Raw genomic sequence first — 20,344 nt, 5'->3', positions numbered from 1 at the left:
TGATTGCTTCATGTTTTATTTATTTATTGCTTAGATGGGTGGATGAGCTCACAGCCCACCCGGTGTTAAGTGGTTACTGGAGCCCATAGACATCTACAACGTAAATGCGCCACCCACCTTGAGATATAAGTTCTAAGGTCTCAAGCATAGTTACAACGGCTGCCCCACCCTTCAAACCGTAACGCTTTACTGCTTTACAGCAGAAATAGGTAGGGTGGTGGTACCTACCCGTGCGCACTCACAAGAGGTCCTACCACCAGTGTTACCATTTCAGACTAGAAGGTTAGATGTCATTTAGAATTCACTGGGAAAGACTACAGTTCTGTTAAAAGTTAACAAACACTAGCGACTGAACATTAAATTAGTTGTATAATAAATTAATTAATCTATAACATTGAAATTATTCAAAGTATATCTAACATCAAAAGCAGTCTACTAATATTTGATTAGCTTTGTTTTTTACAACTATAGCACCAAGCTTATTCAAGAAAGCTCACACCTGGTAGCTTGCTATTCATAATACATTACGGTGCATTTGCGTAATAATGTAATAAAGTGATTGCGCTTCCAGCGTATTCATTGACAGATTTATTATTGAAATATCCGTTGAAAATAACAGAATTTGAAGAACTTTTGTTTACAGTTCGTTAGTTAATCAAAACAGCCTCAGTATCAGTATTGAAGCGACTACAAATATTATAGAAGATAAGTTGCTTGTGGACGCGTCGGGCATTACGATCTTGTCTGGTACCGGCTCAGGCGTAGTCGAAGATAATGGCTGAAACGTTAAAAAAAAAACATTTACTATTGAAATTAAATTAATTTCAACTTAAATTATCTTAAATTATTATCTATGAAGGATTTGTAACCACAAAATATTAACTTTGCCGCTGATTCGAAAGAAAATCCCCAATCTTGATAAGTATCAACGAAATAGACTGAACGTGGATTTTTTGAAGTGAAACTTCTTTCAAACTCGATGAAACGAAAAAATAAGTCCATAGAGACACAAACACATAAATGTATGGGATTCAGCCGGCGAGAGAACGAGATAGAACACATTAGACGTTCTCAGTGTAGTGTTTTTTTTTTAATACAGCGCCATCTATGAGATTTTTTAATACTAACGTGTGTATGAAACTTCTTGTAGTGAATTTTAATTTAGGATTATACGTGAAGTTAAAATATCAATTCACAGAGGGCGCTACCTCATACTATAAAAGACGATTTACAATTATTTACTAATGACAAAATTTTACATATACTTAGACATTTAGGATAGTTGTATTTTAATTTTTGAAGGTTTCACTTCTACCACGTGTGAATTGCGTTTGCAAATGTTTTCTTTTTTTTTGGTAATAAAAATACGAGAAGTACATAAAATTTTAATTAAATATATTAAACGGCTTGGAGCGAATACTACATTCCTGTATCGTTAGATAATCGTTAACCTTAGCCCATTGAGTTTCTCGCCGGATCTTCTCAGTGGGTCGCGTTTCCGATCCGGCGGTAGATTCTGCGAAGCACGGCTCTTGCTAGGGTTCGTGTTAGCAACAACGTCAGGTTTGAGCCCCGTGAGCTCATCTACTAGTTAAGGTTACGCTGAAATAGCCTCTCAAAGCTATTTATTAGCTTAGGTAAGAAAAAAAAAGTTAACCTTACTGGCTTTACTACACAAACCTTGATAGGTTTGTTAACTTACTTGTAGTTATTGAGCAATTGTAGGATATTACAACAGAGTGCACAAATTTACTAATCTATCTACTCATATATTTATAATTGGGAAGATATTAGAATTGTTTATGTTGCGTTTTAAATACATCTTATTGTACACGTTCCAATGAAATTTTAGTGTGTTTATTATTACTTACACTTTCAGATGATATAATAGGCAACGGTCTGGGTTCTCCGTACGGTATCCTGATGAGGAATCTGTTATTTTCGCGTCTGAAACATACGAGTTTGATCGTTTAGAAGTTTACTAATGCGGATGAGTTAATTGAACCTGGTCTGATTAGAATAATGTATTATTTAATTATACTATTTATTAGTATAAAATTACGTTAATTAATAAAACAATTTATTCAATATTAATTTTAATGTTTATTTTAATCCAAATGTAAATAAGTTAAATTAAGTATAATATGAAATAAAAGAAATGTGAAGCAAACGCGTCCTCTTGCTTCATATTTTCATTAAAATTAACTTAAACATAAATTATATCTATAAATATTTTTTAATGTAAAAGTGTAAAATTTTTAGTTGACTAAGGCACATTAATATTATATTTTATGTGATATGTACATGTTACATTTAAATAAATTATAATTCTTAAAATTAGAATTTATTTTATTCGCAGTATTTAATTTAGATTAATTATAGTAAAATTTAACCATCTATTTTGCTGGCAATATCTATTTAACTGGCAATGAAAAAAAAGAATTGAAATTGAAAAGAATTGAATTAAAATTGCTTGAAAAAAAATCAGAACTCATTGAGGCAGAAATTAAAAATATATAGTTTAAAAAAAAAAACTTGAAATTATATACCAGCTTCTTTACTGTTTAAATAAAACATCATCGCCAATGCCTAAGAAATATTAAAACGAGTCTATGGTCAACAAGCAGTAACGAACCCAATAACGGAGGTCAGATCGCAAACATTACAATAGAAACGAGACTGACTAATAGTTGTAAATATTACATTTTCTCCACGTGTTGACCGATGACTTTATTTTCAGAACTTGTACATTTGCGAAAGTATCTTGAATATTACGTTAGCGCAGTTTTATTCTATGATAGCTCCCACTACATTTGTGACTAGAATTAAAAGATATATGTTAATTCTAAACAAGTTTAAGTCTTAAAGCGACTTTAAAAAAGATGGAGAATCGTCAACGAAAAGCAAAATTAAGAATTTTATAATTCGTTACTGTCACAAAGTCAAAGAATTTCTATTTTATGTAAAACAATCACGCATCCCACTGTACTGTTTTGAGTATTAACCGAATTACCTTAATATTTGAATAATATACACCGTAATGTATTTATGTGATGTTGTACTGAGTATAGCATAATGATTTGATATCAGTCAAAAGCAAAGTATTTAGTGATTTTTTTTATATAATTCTAGGTGGGTAGCTCATAGCCCCCAATGTACTCCATAAGCTCAACGTGGAAAAGAACAAGAGAAAGAATTTAAGAACTAATTTCTGTGCCCAACGAAATTATCCTTCCCGTCAAACTGGAATGCATGATTGCTTCATGTTTTATTTATTTATTGCTTAGATGGGTGGATGAGCTCACAGCCCACCCGGTGTTAAGTGGTTACTGGAGCCCATAGACATCTACAACGTAAATGCGCCACCCACCTTGAGATATAAGTTCTAAGGTCTCAAGCATAGTTACAACGGCTGCCCCACCCTTCAAACCGTAACGCTTTACTGCTTTACAGCAGAAATAGGTAGGGTGGTGGTACCTACCCGTGCGCACTCACAAGAGGTCCTACCACCAGTGTTACCATTTCAGACTAGAAGGTTAGATGTCATTTAGAATTCACTGGGAAAGACTACAGTTCTGTTAAAAGTTAACAAACACTAGCGACTGAACATTAAATTAGTTGTATAATAAATTAATTAATCTATAACATTGAAATTATTCAAAGTATATCTAACATCAAAAGCAGTCTACTAATATTTGATTAGCTTTGTTTTTTACAACTATAGCACCAAGCTTATTCAAGAAAGCTCACACCTGGTAGCTTGCTATTCATAATACATTACGGTGCATTTGCGTAATAATGTAATAAAGTGATTGCGCTTCCAGCGTATTCATTGACAGATTTATTATTGAAATATCCGTTGAAAATAACAGAATTTGAAGAACTTTTGTTTACAGTTCGTTAGTTAATCAAAACAGCCTCAGTATCAGTATTGAAGCGACTACAAATATTATAGAAGATAAGTTGCTTGTGGACGCGTCGGGCATTACGATCTTGTCTGGTACCGGCTCAGGCGTAGTCGAAGATAATGGCTGAAACGTTAAAAAAAAAACATTTACTATTGAAATTAAATTAATTTCAACTTAAATTATCTTAAATTATTATCTATGAAGGATTTGTAACCACAAAATATTAACTTTGCCGCTGATTCGAAAGAAAATCCCCAATCTTGATAAGTATCAACGAAATAGACTGAACGTGGATTTTTTGAAGTGAAACTTCTTTCAAACTCGATGAAACGAAAAAATAAGTCCATAGAGACACAAACACATAAATGTATGGGATTCAGCCGGCGAGAGAACGAGATAGAACACATTAGACGTTCTCAGTGTAGTGTTTTTTTTTTAATACAGCGCCATCTATGAGATTTTTTAATACTAACGTGTGTATGAAACTTCTTGTAGTGAATTTTAATTTAGGATTATACGTGAAGTTAAAATATCAATTCACAGAGGGCGCTACCTCATACTATAAAAGACGATTTACAATTATTTACTAATGACAAAATTTTACATATACTTAGACATTTAGGATAGTTGTATTTTAATTTTTGAAGGTTTCACTTCTACCACGTGTGAATTGCGTTTGCAAATGTTTTCTTTTTTTTTGGTAATAAAAATACGAGAAGTACATAAAATTTTAATTAAATATATTAAACGGCTTGGAGCGAATACTACATTCCTGTATCGTTAGATAATCGTTAACCTTAGCCCATTGAGTTTCTCGCCGGATCTTCTCAGTGGGTCGCGTTTCCGATCCGGCGGTAGATTCTGCGAAGCACGGCTCTTGCTAGGGTTCGTGTTAGCAACAACGTCAGGTTTGAGCCCCGTGAGCTCATCTACTAGTTAAGGTTACGCTGAAATAGCCTCTCAAAGCTATTTATTAGCTTAGGTAAGAAAAAAAAAGTTAACCTTACTGGCTTTACTACACAAACCTTGATAGGTTTGTTAACTTACTTGTAGTTATTGAGCAATTGTAGGATATTACAACAGAGTGCACAAATTTACTAATCTATCTACTCATATATTTATAATTGGGAAGATATTAGAATTGTTTATGTTGCGTTTTAAATACATCTTATTGTACACGTTCCAATGAAATTTTAGTGTGTTTATTATTACTTACACTTTCAGATGATATAATAGGCAACGGTCTGGGTTCTCCGTACGGTATCCTGATGAGGAATCTGTTATTTTCGCGTCTGAAACATACGAGTTTGATCGTTTAGAAGTTTACTAATGCGGATGAGTTAATTGAACCTGGTCTGATTAGAATAATGTATTATTTAATTATACTATTTATTAGTATTATGGTATTATTTAATTTTACTAACTAAAAGATACTCAGCTTTGCTCGTTTTTTTTTTTGGATAAGTGGCTTAACAGCGCCATCTGCTGAAATAGCTTTAGTGTTATTGTTTCTTAAAGCAGTTAGTTGAAATTATGAAAAATAGTATTATTATTCGCTAATAGATGTCGGGAAGACATCAAAAAAGTTAATTATTTAAAACACGAATAAAACAATATGTTCTGAAAATAAATCGTAGCTAAATTTATCGCCCCCGAAATCCCCTGTATACTAAATTTTATAAAAATCGTTGGAGCCGTTTCCGAGATTCAGATTATATATATATATACAAGAATTTCTCATTTAAAGGTATAAGATACATTTTTGGGAGAGTAAATAATTTCTGCTGCCAATAATGTAACATACTCTTCTATAGCACGATTATACTGGTGGTAGGACCTCTTGTGAGGCCGCGCGGGTAGGTACCACCACCCTGCCTATTTCTGCCGTGAAGCAGTAATGCGTTTCGGTTTGAAGAGTGGGGGCAGCCGTTGTAACTATACTTGAGACCTTAGAACTTATATCTCAAGACGGGTGGCGCATTTACGTTGTAGATGTCTATGGGCTCCAGTAACCACTTAACACCAGGTGGGCTGTGAGCTCGTCCAGCCATCTAAGTATAAAAACAAAAGGCTTTAGTGTACTACTTTAGATAATATTTTTAGGGCATAAGTTTGCAGTAAGTAGTAAGCAGCTATCATACAACACAAGACATTTGACAGGTGTCAGAATCTCGCTTACGACATTTTCAAAATGGAACAGTATCGTGCTATCAAGCAAAGGTAATAAAGTGTAATTATTGGTGTTATAGTAGAGCACGTGAGCCCACTTCATTTAAAAGAAGTAATGTTCGACAAAAACTTACATTCTGTTTTCAACGGAATTCCGGTCTTCTTCCTCGATACCGCTAAGTTTTTTGAACCGGAGGTGACTGTTTGTGTCGTTCAAAAGGACGTAGTAACATCCACGTCTTGCGTCTGGATCGAGACTGGAATAAAAAACACGTGTGACACTCGGGGTCTGCCGCAGTAAAGCTATTGCATAGCATTTTTATCGACTTATGCAATTATATTAATTAATAAGACAATAATAATTTAATATTAAAACAAAATAACCCCACGCTATATTTATAAACATTAACAAAAGCAAAACATTAGCTGTCCCCTTCACACTCATAAGCTAGAACGCACGAGAGAGATGGGCAGACTTTTCATGATACGCATACAGTGCGACCTCATGCCGCGCGCTTATTCACAAACACTACACAAGCGCAACGTGTGAATGCGTTGAACGCGAGCTACATGGTAGGCGGAGTGGAGGGTGTTAGGTTTTATTTTCGTTACGGAATTTCTTGAATCGGTCAATAAATTTTCTTTTGATACTACAACAAAACTAATTATGGGGTGTAACAAAAACTACAGTTTAATACCTACGTACTGCCTGTAAATACCGTGCATTTTCATCGAGGTCAGATCGTAATTTATCAGCTAATCTCTGAATATAATATACCTATATATGTATAGTATGTGTAATAAATATACTACATACCCTAAAAAATATACTACCGTACAATTAAAGTCAGTGAATTTTGATACATTAAAGACGTCACTGAATAATCATAATGTTTTTCTAGATGTACATGACTTATACTTATTCTTTTTATCTATATGTTATTTTAGTATAATGATAAACTTATTACTGAATAGGCTATGTTATTTAAAAAATTTAAAAATGCATTTACTCGGATCTCTTTTAAAACAAAAAAATCTTCAAAATAAAACTGATATCTCAATTGCTTTACGATAAAACGGAGTACATTACAAATGTTTTTTTTTAATTGCATTTGTAGGCTGACCAGCATACGGCCCACTTGACGGTAAGCAGTTAGCATCGCTCATGGACATTAGCAATGCCAGGAGGAGAGCCAAGCCGCTGCCTACCATACCCTAGACCAGCCAATACAAAATTCATTTTACGTCTTATTGTCTTAAATGTCAAATGTTTTTCTGTATCGAGTCACTTACATGCGTTTTGGATCTCTGCGCGTCTCCTGATACATCCGGCGCAACTGTGTCAAGCACTGTTCATATTCTAGTTCAGCTGCGAATGTAATGACTTTGTTGCGGAGCAGCCTTACATCTGTTTGCTGATCGAGATTCTTAATTAGGCCATTGTATATAGTCGGTATCTTCTGCTTCATGAAATCCTGTAGGAGAAATAAACACATTACATCAACTATCATGTACACTTTTTAGAGGTAGGGCGCATTGTGAATCCCCAAACGGGATTTTTTTCCTACCTATGCTGATAGCATTGAGAGGCTATTTCAGCTTCACCCTAGCGAGAGCAGTGCTTCGCAGAATCTACCACCGGATCGGAAACGCGACCCACTGAGAAGATCCGGCGAGAAACTCAGTGGGCTGTACCACACGGGTAGGTATTACCAGCTTGCATGATTCAGCCGTGAAGCAGTAATGCGTTTCGACGCGAAAAGTCGGGCCGTTTTACTTTGAACCTGAGACATAGAGCTCATGTTTTAAGGCGGTGGTGGCATTTGCGTTGCTGATTTCTATGAGCTCCAGTAACCACATAAGGACAGCTTTATGAACTCGTTTATAAATACAATATCTTCTTCATCTTGCTGATATCCGATCTGATAGTCTCGGCTGGACCAGGTAGTTTTCAAAAAGAAAACACACCATGTGATTATGTAGAGATATTATTAGCCAAATCCGGCAATCAAAGCTTCCCTTACTTTTACCGTTACCTGTGTAACAATTAACAAGCGGCCAATGAGCTCGTCAATACAATTTATTATGAAGTAGCGACTCGTCTTAGCTTCGCTTCGGAAATATTAAAATGTATTATTGATAGCTGAGTCCCGCGATGTTACCCGCGGTAATTGTCGTACCGCGGGTGACGCCGCGGGGTGAAGCTAGTCTAAAAAGTAGCCTAAGCTACTCCTTAAATCATCAGCTACCTATCAGTGAAATTCTCATCAAAATCGGTCTGGCCGTTCGAGAGATAAGCTGGAACAACGAGACAGGCAGACAGACAGACAAAAATTGTAAAAAATGTTATATTGGTATACATACACCAATATACGGTACGGTACGGTATATGGCAATACATCCATGTAGTAAAAAGTGGATAGTTTAATATTACAAACAGACACTCCAATTTTATGGCCATATTGTGAATTTTCGCATTTTAAGAATAATAAATAATACAACTGGGTCTCTGGGTCTATTAAATCTCATCTGCCTCTCGTAGCCTTTCAAAAAACTATCCTTTAAGCCCACAAGACGTACTCACCGACCATTCCCAATATATGTACTTGGTCATATTACAAGCTGCTCCTTCCAGCTTCAGCAGCTCGTACCCCGATATTACGCTGTCCCATACAGCAAGACTGGTCTCTTTATCGAGGTACGCCAAAACCTGCATAGCTATAGACATGTCCAAGTTCCCAGACACATACAGAGCGAATACATCGTTGACTATCTGAAAAAAACGAATGGGATCTGTCATGAAATCGTCGTTAACAAATGCTCTACATTAACTGGTTGTAGAACTGTACTACTTTATACCAGTGGTCGGCAACCCGTGGCTCATGGACTCCTCAGTTGCGGCTTTCCCGCGAAATATTTAGTTTTGGAACGGAATATTATTATTTATTACTAGCTTTTGCCCGCGACTTCATCCGCGTTCACAAATAATGCTTTATTTTAGAACAAATTTGTTTAACATAAAAAACGTTATAGTGTGCAAACCTTAATATATAGATATATGGTGTCACGGACTTTTTTTTAGATCTTTTAAAGAGGAACAATTCTCTCATACATTTCTTTAGCAAAAGTTTAACCGTTTCCGCAGCGCACGCAGTGGAAGCTCTCGAAAGGAAAGGAAAAAAAACCTTCTTTATTGGTGCTCCGCTCGCACTAATCTTACCGTGATGTTATATAGCATAATATGCTATTCCTCGATAAATGGGCTATCTAACACTGAAAGAATTTTTCAAACCGGACCAGTAGTAGTTCTTGAGATTAGCGCATTCAAACAAACAAACTCTTCAGCTTTATAATATTAGTATAGATTATGTTTTCTTGTAAGAGATGAGTAAACATTTTTGAAACAGCATCATCATGGACGGTTACTGTTGGCAGAGCAGGTAGTGGTCATGTGGAATCCTTGTTTATTAAAGCCTTGACGGGTGTCTTCCATAGTTCACGAACTGAGGTTTTTTTTTTATGATTGAAGGATTACTGGTGGCCCGGAGGCCTTTCCAGTTTCACCAGGACAGGTGGGCGAGCAAAGGCTCAGCCAGGAGGGGTGGGATTTGCTAACAGCTGCCCGAGCGCCTCCGAAGGAGACCTAACAACTCAAGAGTAGCTGCTTCGCGAATGAATCTACTACCGGATCGGAATCGCGACCCGCTGAGAAGATCCGGCGAGAAACTCAGCGAGCTGATTCATGGGTTAGGTTGCACGGCGAACTCTTTGTCGAGTTCGACGAGTACGGTTACCGAGGTCCCTAAGCCTGCTCCTAGAGCTGAAGGCGTCTAGTGCAAAGGTTATTGGATCTGATGGATCCGTAAGGACGTGTCTAGGGCGTCGACGGTGACTGGCTCCTGCATGATCAGGATTCGGGGAGTAGTCAGCGGCGGCTACGATAAGGCGATTATCATGACGCATAGCCTTATCGAAGTACCGTTCCGACGCTGACTTCATGTATTTCTGTATAGATTCGAGGCCCAGGTCGTCGTGCAGGTCAACGTTCCTCACGAACCACGGAGCTCCGACGGCTAACCTGCAAAAGCGGGATTGTAGAGATTGAAGGGTGTCTATGTGTGTGCGGGCCGCGTGAGCGAACACCACACTCGCGTAAGTCATGACGGGCCTTATGCAAGTTTTGTAAAGTGTCACCTTGTTCCGAAGGGACATTTTACTCCGCTTACAGATCATGGGGTAGAGTCTACCGAGAATAAACGCGGCACGGTCACGGACTGATTTTATATGCGGGCGGAATGTCATCGATCCATCCAGGGTAACGCCCAGGTACTTGACCTTCCTGGCCCAGGGTATGGATTGACTAAAGAGAGTAATCGGGGGTGACGAACTGAGGTTTGGAGCATGCACTCGTTAAGTGGGGTTTTTGAAACACAAAGCCATAAAAATATACGTTAAGAAATGGCTCTTTCAATAAATTTCAACTGTGTTGTATTTGGCTCTTTCGGTTGACAAGGTTGCCAACCACTGCTACTACTAAACGGCTAGTTTGTATAATGAAAATATGTAGCTCATTTATTTCTGCCGTGAAGCACGAATACGTTTCGCCTTGAAGGGCGGGGCAGCCGTGCTGAGACCTTAGAACTCATATCTCAAGGTGGGTGGCGGCATTTACGTTGTAGATGTCTATGGGTTCCGGTAAACACTTAACACCAGGTGAGCTGTGAGCTGATCCACATCTATGCAATAAAAAATAATTAATAAAACTATATTTAAATTAGTCGTTTACAGTTTTCAAAAGAATTTTTGCGATGCCCAACCATCACGGTGTGAACTGAATTCCATATCTTGTTCTTTTCCGTAGCCTTATGACCAAAGCTTGTTCCTACTTTAAACATAGTTCGGAAAGTGCTGTTTTCAGCATTGCATGTTTAATAGACAAATAATTTCAAGATTAGTTTCACGCGACAGTGAGGCTCCCATGAAGTCGTCGTGGCCTGCGAGTTCAGACGCCCAATGCATTCGTATCAAGCAACGCGAAAGTGCCTTTGTTCGAATCTCGCAGACGGATACCAAATTTTCTAATGAAATACGGACTTGACAAATGTTCACGATTGACTTTCGCGGTGAAGGAATAACATCGTGTAATAAAAATTAAAGCCGCAAAAATTATTGTTATTCGTAAATACTGGTGACAGAGTGTTGCTAGAGGACCCGCAGTAGTCGAAATTCGACTATAATTAATTGGAATTGTAAGTTTGTACTCTATTATGATTGTATTTTTTACTTCTATAATCACAAATTTCGCCAAGATTACATTATAAAAAATAAAGACAAACAATATTTAATCTATTCTCAATTTGGCAACAGACGTCAAGAACCAAAGTTTGACAATAAATAGTATGCATGCGTGTGTGCGTCAAATACATGGTATGTAGTGTGTGTATATTTTTTTTTAATGATTAAATGCATCTTTTATGCATTATTTAAAAAAAATATTAGCATTGTGCACTTCTTCTCTATATTCTCTATAAGTGTGGAAAATTTCATACTCCTCCGTCCGCGCAATTTTCGTAAAAAGGGATACAAAGTTTTTACTTCACGTATTAATATATAGATGGCGTGGCGGCATTTACGTTGCTGATATCTGTCAGCTCCAGTGACCACTTAACAACAGGTGGGCCGTGAGCTCATCCAGTCATTTTAGCAATTAACAAAGAGTTATTTGTACCTGCGTAATACGTCATGCGTAAAGTCTTTTGGAAAAATTGTAATTAAACTAAACTTTGTGTTCGTAATACTTCAATTGCAAAAACATAATCTGATTGTTTTAGATTATGAATTTTGAATAACATTATTATGAAACATAGTGATCTGCAGTTGACACACTGACCTGTCCTACATCATTTGTTTGATAACTCGATTATTCATTCAACATTTAACCTGTGTTAATTATTTTTGTTTAATATTGTTTATGTTATGTTATCCGCAGCATATGAAAAACAATTTTAGCTACCCCCCTCTGTCCCTCGCATACCCTAGGGCCAGCACTAGACTATAAAGATGAGACGTTCTAAATAGTAGCCAAATTCGGCAAATTAATCTGGTGTTCGTACACTTACTTGAGATCTAGTCATTTCTTCAATAGATTGATGATCTTCGACAAGAGTCTTGGCAATCAGCAACCAACTGTCAGAGTCATAATTCACGCGATAGTAACCTGGAATTAAATCATAGAATTATTTTGTAGCTACATACTTACAATTTAAAAGAACAAAATGAATTGCGAAATCATTTATGAACACTAATTAACGACATTCGTCTAGCTAATAGTTTTGTTTGCTCTTAGGCTGGGTGTTATTATTACCCATACATTTGTTTATATCACTATATATAAGTTTGTATTAGTTGATGGATTCCACGGTACAGAGAATCCCAATTAAGTGCCAGATAATCATGTGTGATCAATTCCAGATTCTTTATTGGGAATTGCCACTAAATGTTTAATATTTTCATAATTGAGTCTTTAAAAAATTAAGAAAAAGGTTCTCGATGGAACGTAAATAGTTTCACAAGTATGTAACTTAGCATACTTCACCTGTCATAACCATAACGATAATAATGATTTGTATTTTCATAAACCTAAGAGATAGATTTGTATTTTATCGTTGACATTCGATTCCAAATCAGTCAATTTTAATTTGATTGAGATCGGTTGAGCACCTTTGATCCAAAATTTCAGAATGAGTCCTGTACCTGATGAATTTTTACATCATATGCTGTCCATTTGTTTATTTTATTGCATCTCTGGTTGCAATTATGAGATAATACCATTTTTTTAAATTTAAATGCCTCTCCATCGACTCCATAATCAATATAACATAACAACAGTGCCGCCTTACCTTACCAAAAAAAATTGGACAAATTTATGCTTAGTATCTGTCGTATGTTGAATGTTTGTGTAGTATGTAGTAGTAGTAGTAGTAGTATTTAATCGCATACAATAATATAATATTGAATCGTCCTTCCAAAAACATGATTACCATTCGCGATAGTATTATTCTAAAATACATCAGTAATCGTGCCCCCACAGTTGGGTACTTACACGCCCCACTATATTTCTTTTGGGTTTTACTTAAGAGACTGTTTCTATGACTATTTTCCTACTGAACAATAAGAGCGAAAAAATGGAATAATTTCTCGGTAATGTATCGTTCTGTTTACGTTACGAACTGACTTTGGCTTCACAAAAATAGATCGCTCACATTGAGCGTTCGGCCAAGGACTCAGACATTCGCGATTACATTCCGATTTTAAGTCCATTACTTCATTTTGCGATTAAAATTGTTTATGAGAGCACTACATACGGAGCGTACAAGTGTTGGTGAATAATAGTCAATCGTAAAAATATTTGCCATGATCGATTTCTTCCGTAATTGCTACTAATGCTGTTCTATTAGAGGACCAGCCGATGAAAATCAATTTAAAAAAAGAATATATTTATGATAAAATTTAATTATTATTATAAGTTTTATTTTCAAAAATTTAAATAGTCATTTCATTGATTTACACTAATTTCAATATTACATATACTTGTAATTGGCGAATAAAAAAAAATACAACTGCATCTCTAATTTTATATTTTTATCTTTGGTTAACCTTATTGTCTTTAAGCAGGTCTTCCTATCTTTCTTTGCTCTGATAAGTAAACGAGTTCTCACCTTATCAATGTTAAACGATTATCGAAGCCCATAGTTAATCATTACCATTACCCATCTAGAAAGATCGAAAACTTTACTTACACGCGTTATTATAAACTAAATATTTTCGAACACAATTACTGTATTATCCATTTTGAATTTCAAGATCATCTTCTGTGAGTCATTTAGAAACTTACATAATTAAAGGTAAACGTATATTTTGGGAGCAGCTTCATCTCATCGTGTTTTAAATGAATCACTTCCCTACGCAAATAACGAGGCGGGAAGCGTTGTTTCCTCGACTTTTTAGTTCAAGGTCCGTGACGTATCTGTTTCGAATGAAATTACGTCATGCTTCGAACGATGTTGTCCCAATTGTATCTGTGGCTGATATTTTTTTCCTACCTATTCGCAGGTAGCTTAAAGGGTTATTCTAGCTTCGCACGAACGGGTATGTGAAATTACGGGCTCAACCTGAGAGAACTTGCTAACACCATCTCCAGCAAGAACAGTGCTTCGCAGAATCTACAACCGAATCGGAATCGCGACCCACTGAGAAGATCCGGCGAGAAACTCAGAGGTATGTATCTTGGGCTAGTTCACTCACAGAACTCGTCGTCGTAATTGACGAATTCAACAAACACGGTGACCGGTGCTTGAAGGCCCTAAAAGTACCGAGAGTAGATCGGGGGAGTCCGACCAAACATGTTGTAAGCAACGGCGGCTTTGCGTTGTCCCGTTGCCTGAGTCAGATATGTAATTAGCGACGGCCACGATAAAAGGGTTATCGTGTCGTGACGCTTTGTCCAAGTAGCACTCTGACGCTACCTTAAGAAGACTTACCTTATTTACTATTGGTTGGATAATAGGTAAGACACTCAACGTACACTTATAGCCCTACAAGCAGATACCAATTTATATTATTGTCATGAATATTATTATTGTCATGAAATACGCAACTAGCACGTATTCACGAACAACTCCCAAAACAATATGCAATGAAAATAAATGTAAGGAAAGCCGTTATACATGATTGAGACCTCATAACTCAAGCTGTTTGAGGTCAATCACGTTTGATGTCTGTTAGTGCCGGTAATCACCTAACAACATCTGGTTCTAAGTAAGTCTGCTCGTTGCCTTTGGAGCCTTGGCGAGGTCGGAATATATCTCACCTACATTGGACAGTTTACAATTTTATCTTCTAAATATACCTTTGACCTCGTTAAAATTCATTTGTGATCAAATCAGTGTGGTGCACTAACACAAATGCCTCAATCTTAACACTGAGTTACCTGAGCCATTGCTGTTTAGGATAATCCAGCCCCCATCCAGGTTTTCGATGAATGTGTACGGTTGACTTCCAATAACGAAACGAGGCCTGTAGCAATTGAAACAGTTCTTGCTGTTCTGGATCGTGTAGGAAATGGGAATAAGGTACTCCAACTCTCGATGGTGTTCATTCCTGAAGCTGAATCTCCTCTGAAAGAATAATTAACAAATTTTCAACTACGATTAAGCCAGAGATGCGAATGATGAAATTCAATAGACACTTAAATCCAGTACAATATTACAGTTAAAATCTACATTGATAGACCAAGTTTAAAAAAATATATAATGTAGGTATTATGTTATTCACATTAAAATAATATTTAGCGTGTTCATTCGTGAAGCCGAATCTCCTCTGAAAGAATAATTAACAAATTTCGCAACCTAATTAAGCCAGAGATGCGAATGATGAAATTCAATAGACACTTAAATCCAATATTTATAATCTACGTTTATAGACCAAGTTTTAATAAATATATAATTTATTATTTTATTCACATTAAAATAAAGTTTAGCCCAGCTAAACTATAGCCCAAACTGGGTTGCTCTATAAAGAGAAACAACTTTTAAAGCTATGGCTTCACCAGTTTTTATGTTTCATATATTTAAATATTCAAAAATGTTTTAATATGTCTAATGTTTCTTCTTCTAATGTTTCAGTATTCAAAATACCATTTATGTCACCTGTATAACATATTATAACCTTTTTTAAGATTTATGTCATCAGTCTTATAGAGGTTACAAATAATATGTAAAGATAAATGTATAAGGAAAATAAGATAACGTCACAATATATGTCAGTTGTGAACTGAATCTTCAATAATTATGACATAACACGCCTTTGTCCGACACTTAAGGGATAAGTAGTATTAATATTATGCAAATAAAATATTAATAAATTACAATACATTATTTAATGCGATTATTAAATAGATATGAGCATGCATCATGAAATGTATCTTAATCTGCTGTGGCCAATAAAAAAAACTCACTTGATTCAGTTGAACAACGTTTGGTGTTCGATCTCTGAGAACTCTCACATTAATAACAGGGTATCCAGCCTGACTGAACCAAGACCTGAGTATCCTGGATGACGTGGAACCGTTGAAGAGCTGATACGAGCATTCCACCGTCTCGTGGTCCAACGTCGTCAGGAAATCTTGAAGGGATATGTACTTGCCTCTTCTGAAAATTAACGTCCGGTGCAAATTAGCGTATCTAGATCTAGCGATGCAACGGTGTTCGAATCCCGCAGGCGGGTTACAATTTTTCTAATGAAATGCGTACTCAACAAATGTTCACGATTGACTTCCACGGTGAAGGAATAACATCGTGTAAAAATCAAAACTTGCAAAATTATAATTTGCGTAATTACTGGTGGTAGGGCCTCTTGTGAATCCGCACGGGTAGGTACCACCACCCTGCCTACTTCTGCCTTGAAGCAGTAATGCGTTTCGGTTTGAAGGGCGGGGCAGCCGTTGTAACTAACTACATATACAGAGACCTTAGAACTTATATCTCAAGGTGGGTGGCGCATTTACGTTGTAGATGTCTATGGGCTCTAGTAACCACTTAAAACCAGGTGGGCTGTGAACTCGTCCACCCATCTAACCAAAAAAAAAAACGTTTAAATATAAGTAAAAAAACCTTTACTGGTTCATAATATATTAATAGAACGGCTTCCTAGCAATCACAGTAAATTTTTCAAATATGACATTAACTTCACATTTTTTTCTTTGTTAATTTTCACATTCTTTTTAATATCCAATTATTTTTAGATATATAAATTATAAAGTAATTAAAAGTTTTTTAATATGACGAAAGACGGTGAAATTTTAAAACCTTATATGTTGTTATGACATTTTAAAACAAAATCTATACTAATATATAAATCTACAGTGGTTTTTACGGATGTTCCGTTATAACTACTGAACCATGCATTCGATTGACTTGAAACTTGCTATCCATGTAGAAAATACGTGTACTTAATGGATAGGCTAATAATATAAAAATATTTATATGAGTGTTGGACTCCCTACACCAGTTGGAGAGGCGTTACTCATAAGGATTTTATGTGGGGGTGAGAATAATAATGTTAATTTTAAATGCCCAGCAAAGCGGACGGGTACATGTACTATATTAATAAAGTTTTGTTTAAAAATCGAAAAAAACGTACCTTGAATTAATGTATTTGATTAAGGCATTATGAAATTTCTCTGGTCCAATCCAATTTTCTAACATCCAGAAAAGCGTCCCAGTTTTCATAGTGACCAAATCCTTGTATCTAGCTGGTATTTCTATGGCCAATGTGTCATTGAAAACTTCCAATGCTGGAGTACTTCTGGGCCAGTCGATTTCCATGGCTTTATGTTTCATGGACAATCCGTATATACCTAATGGTTGTAGTCTTTTTGGATAACGCTCTGATGTTTTCTAAAAAGATAAACAAATTTGGTATTTGGTGTGTGTTTTTACTATGCTGTTTTTTTGACGTGACAACGTCTTATAATTCGATGGAGCTGGCTGCACGCACGAAAAAATATGACTCATGCGGCGTTATCTCGCTATGAGGCGTTCCATTTAAGGCTTGAAGTGCAAGCGAGAGCGCGCAACGAGCGACAAAGAGGCACAATCGGCCTCCGTGTTCGGCAGCGTTCGACATCTGTCTCTCTCCTACTTGAGTGAGCGATGCATCCGCGTGGACAGCTGCTATACAATAATACATTTACATGTTTTCGTCAAGTATGAAGCTCAGTGAAAAGTGAATGTGGTGTCAATTGTCCATAAAAAATATCTATCAAACAAATAAAATTAAAATTTTCTTGTGAAAAATGAAACCATTCCATCAGTATTTTCTTATGACGTTATCACGTTCAAATATCGTCAGTAAACCGACTTTACAGATAACCGATATTTTTTTAAGCAATTAGTATACTGCGGAATTAAAAGGAAGAGAGGCCGCCACAGAACAATATGGCGTCGCTCGGTGGAGCAAGAGCTAGGTGTCTTGGGCATGACGTGGGAGGACCTAGAACAGACTGCCCACGACCGATGTAAATAGAAGGATTTAATTCGAGCCCTACACCCCAGCAGAGGGTAGGAAAGAATGATGATGATGATGATGAGTATACTGCGGCCGCGAAATGACATTTACTGGTGATAGGGAATACTAATGAGCTGATTCAGCTATATGGCTATCCTGCCCACTTCTACTTAGATGTAGTCGTTCAATAAGTAGAATAGCAGAAGCGTTGTACAATACCATACACTGAATTTTTCGCTGAATTCTCTCAGTGAGTCGCGATTCCGCAAAGCACTGCTCTTACTAGGGCTAGTGTTAGTAAATTCTCTCAGGTTGAGCCCGTAAGCTCAGCTATCCGTCCACGCGTATCTGGAATAGCCCCTTAGGTTAATACCAGATCCGAATCGCAACCCACTGAGAAGATCCGGTGATAAACTTAGTGGGCTGAGAAATTCATTCGGATCAGTACAAAGTTCGCTATAGACATTATGAATTCACAAAAACAAACCTGAGCCAGAAAATAAGAAGCATAGTAAGTAGCCATTCCTTCCTTCAGCCATTCCTCCTTCCACCTGGTGCGGTTCTCTTCACCAGGATTACCAAGCCAAATCCTGCACAACTGCTGGGCTAATTCGAACCGCATCACTTCTATTTGCTGGATACTTGTTATATACACCAGATTTGCTATGCGGTTAGCACTTAAAAAAAAAGACAGTAAAAATTAAATAAATACTCTCTAAGACTCTCAATATTTACATACATACATAGTATTAATATCGCTTTTGGAGCAATGTTTCAAGAACTTTTCTAATATAATTGAAAGAGTCTATTTAGGTCTTGATGACGAAATTCCACACGAATTTATCCACACTCTTAACTATCTATCAACTAAGCCTTAACACCTTTTTATCCGGCTTACTTATTTCTAAAGTTGAGATTTCTATCTAAGTCTCAAAAGGTTTAATTAAAGGAGTCGTCGTAGCCTTAAACTTTTCAACAAATAATTGAATTTTTACACTTAAATTAAAATATTATTCCAAACTTATATTCATTAAAATTGTATAATGCAACCGCTAGTTGCTTTCATACTGTGACTCCCACAGATCTTTACCATCGTCATGTCTATATCCGCAGCCAAGTTGCTTAGTAGCGGCATTTGTTGCTCTATGGGAGCGGAGGAGGAAGAGGTCGACCGAAGAAGACATGAATGGAGTGTGTGAATGACGATATGAGAGAGACAGGAGTGAGTGTTGAGATGACGGCTGATAGAAGAGAATGGAATAGAAAAAATATCTGTGCCGATCCCACGTAGTGGGATAAGGTGGAGAAAAAGAAGATTTGTGCTCCTATAGGCTCTTGTTAATACTTGTAAATCTGAAAATAAGCACAGAATAAGTATTCTGAAGCGAACCAAACGTTTGCAATTCAATGATTAAATTATTCGGGAGAATAACGCTGAAGAATTCTGTTCTTTTGGAACACAGAATTCTAAAGAATACCAGAAGTTGTTTTTGTTCAGAAAAGAGACATGCAGGGATCTAATTGAATCTGCACATTAGCAATGACAATGCAAAAACGATTTATAAAATTGGCAGTAAATTCGTTTCTACATTTTTAGCTCAAACAATAACTGACGTGAAATAATTTTCAACGAATTTTTTCTCATTACTAATTTAAATATTCATGGTTCGTGTAGCAAGCAGTTGGCTGAAATTATACATCAACTGACCTTCGCGTTGTCTGTGCGCAAAATTAGTGATATAGGTCATGCGTTTTTTGTTAAATATACATTGAAACGTATGCGAAGTGCGAATTACGATATCTTTGAATTAGCAAGGCCACGGAAAGATTTATTTCATTTTAGAATACTTTTTAATGTGCTTACTATAATATGCTTTATCAAATCTAACAAATAATTGTTATAGTCTTTCTTCATCCACATGCGAAAATCATGAATCATCGTGGTGTTTAGGCAAGTACAGGGACCCATAGATGTAACAGATTCCTCTTCTAACTTGACTGCGGAAACCCGGACGTGAAGATGGTAGGGGTCTGTGTAAGCTAACAATAAGCACAAATTTCGCAAAGTTACAAGATTTGTTTGTTTGATTTTAATACATTATGTTGTTCCTATGTCGTGAAATTTTTTCTTGAATATTATTATCGTGCTAATAGTAATTATGGAGAATAATAGAAAAATATTTGATTCCTTAAATACAAAG

At 36.3% G+C, this 20,344-nt stretch overlaps 1 protein-coding gene across 1 annotated transcript in view; it reads right to left on the bottom strand.

The window, feature by feature from the left end:
- Positions 1–3,384: 3,384 nt before the first annotated feature.
- The window catches only part of LOC101736877 (glutamyl aminopeptidase-like), a 28,434-nt gene continuing 11,474 nt past the window's right edge, over positions 3,385–20,344 (bottom strand). The window contains exons 4-13 of the mRNA NM_001282220.1: positions 18,631–18,820; positions 17,277–17,533; positions 16,093–16,285; positions 15,067–15,253; positions 12,197–12,294; positions 8,662–8,850; positions 7,371–7,552; positions 6,212–6,334; positions 5,125–5,200; positions 3,385–4,031 (exon numbers count right to left, since the gene is read on the bottom strand). Coding sequence (NP_001269149.1) covers positions 3,909–4,031; positions 5,125–5,200; positions 6,212–6,334; positions 7,371–7,552; positions 8,662–8,850; positions 12,197–12,294; positions 15,067–15,253; positions 16,093–16,285; positions 17,277–17,533; positions 18,631–18,820 — 1,618 coding nt within the window. The 3' untranslated portion in view covers positions 3,385–3,908. The remainder of the gene's footprint in view (positions 4,032–5,124; positions 5,201–6,211; positions 6,335–7,370; positions 7,553–8,661; positions 8,851–12,196; positions 12,295–15,066; positions 15,254–16,092; positions 16,286–17,276; positions 17,534–18,630; positions 18,821–20,344) is intronic.

The sequence above is a fragment of the Bombyx mori genome, chromosome 9, assembly GCF_030269925.1.
Source record: "Bombyx mori chromosome 9, ASM3026992v2".
Lineage (NCBI taxonomy): Eukaryota > Metazoa > Arthropoda > Insecta > Lepidoptera > Bombycidae > Bombyx > Bombyx mori.
This window is presented reverse-complemented; position numbering and strand designations above follow the sequence as displayed.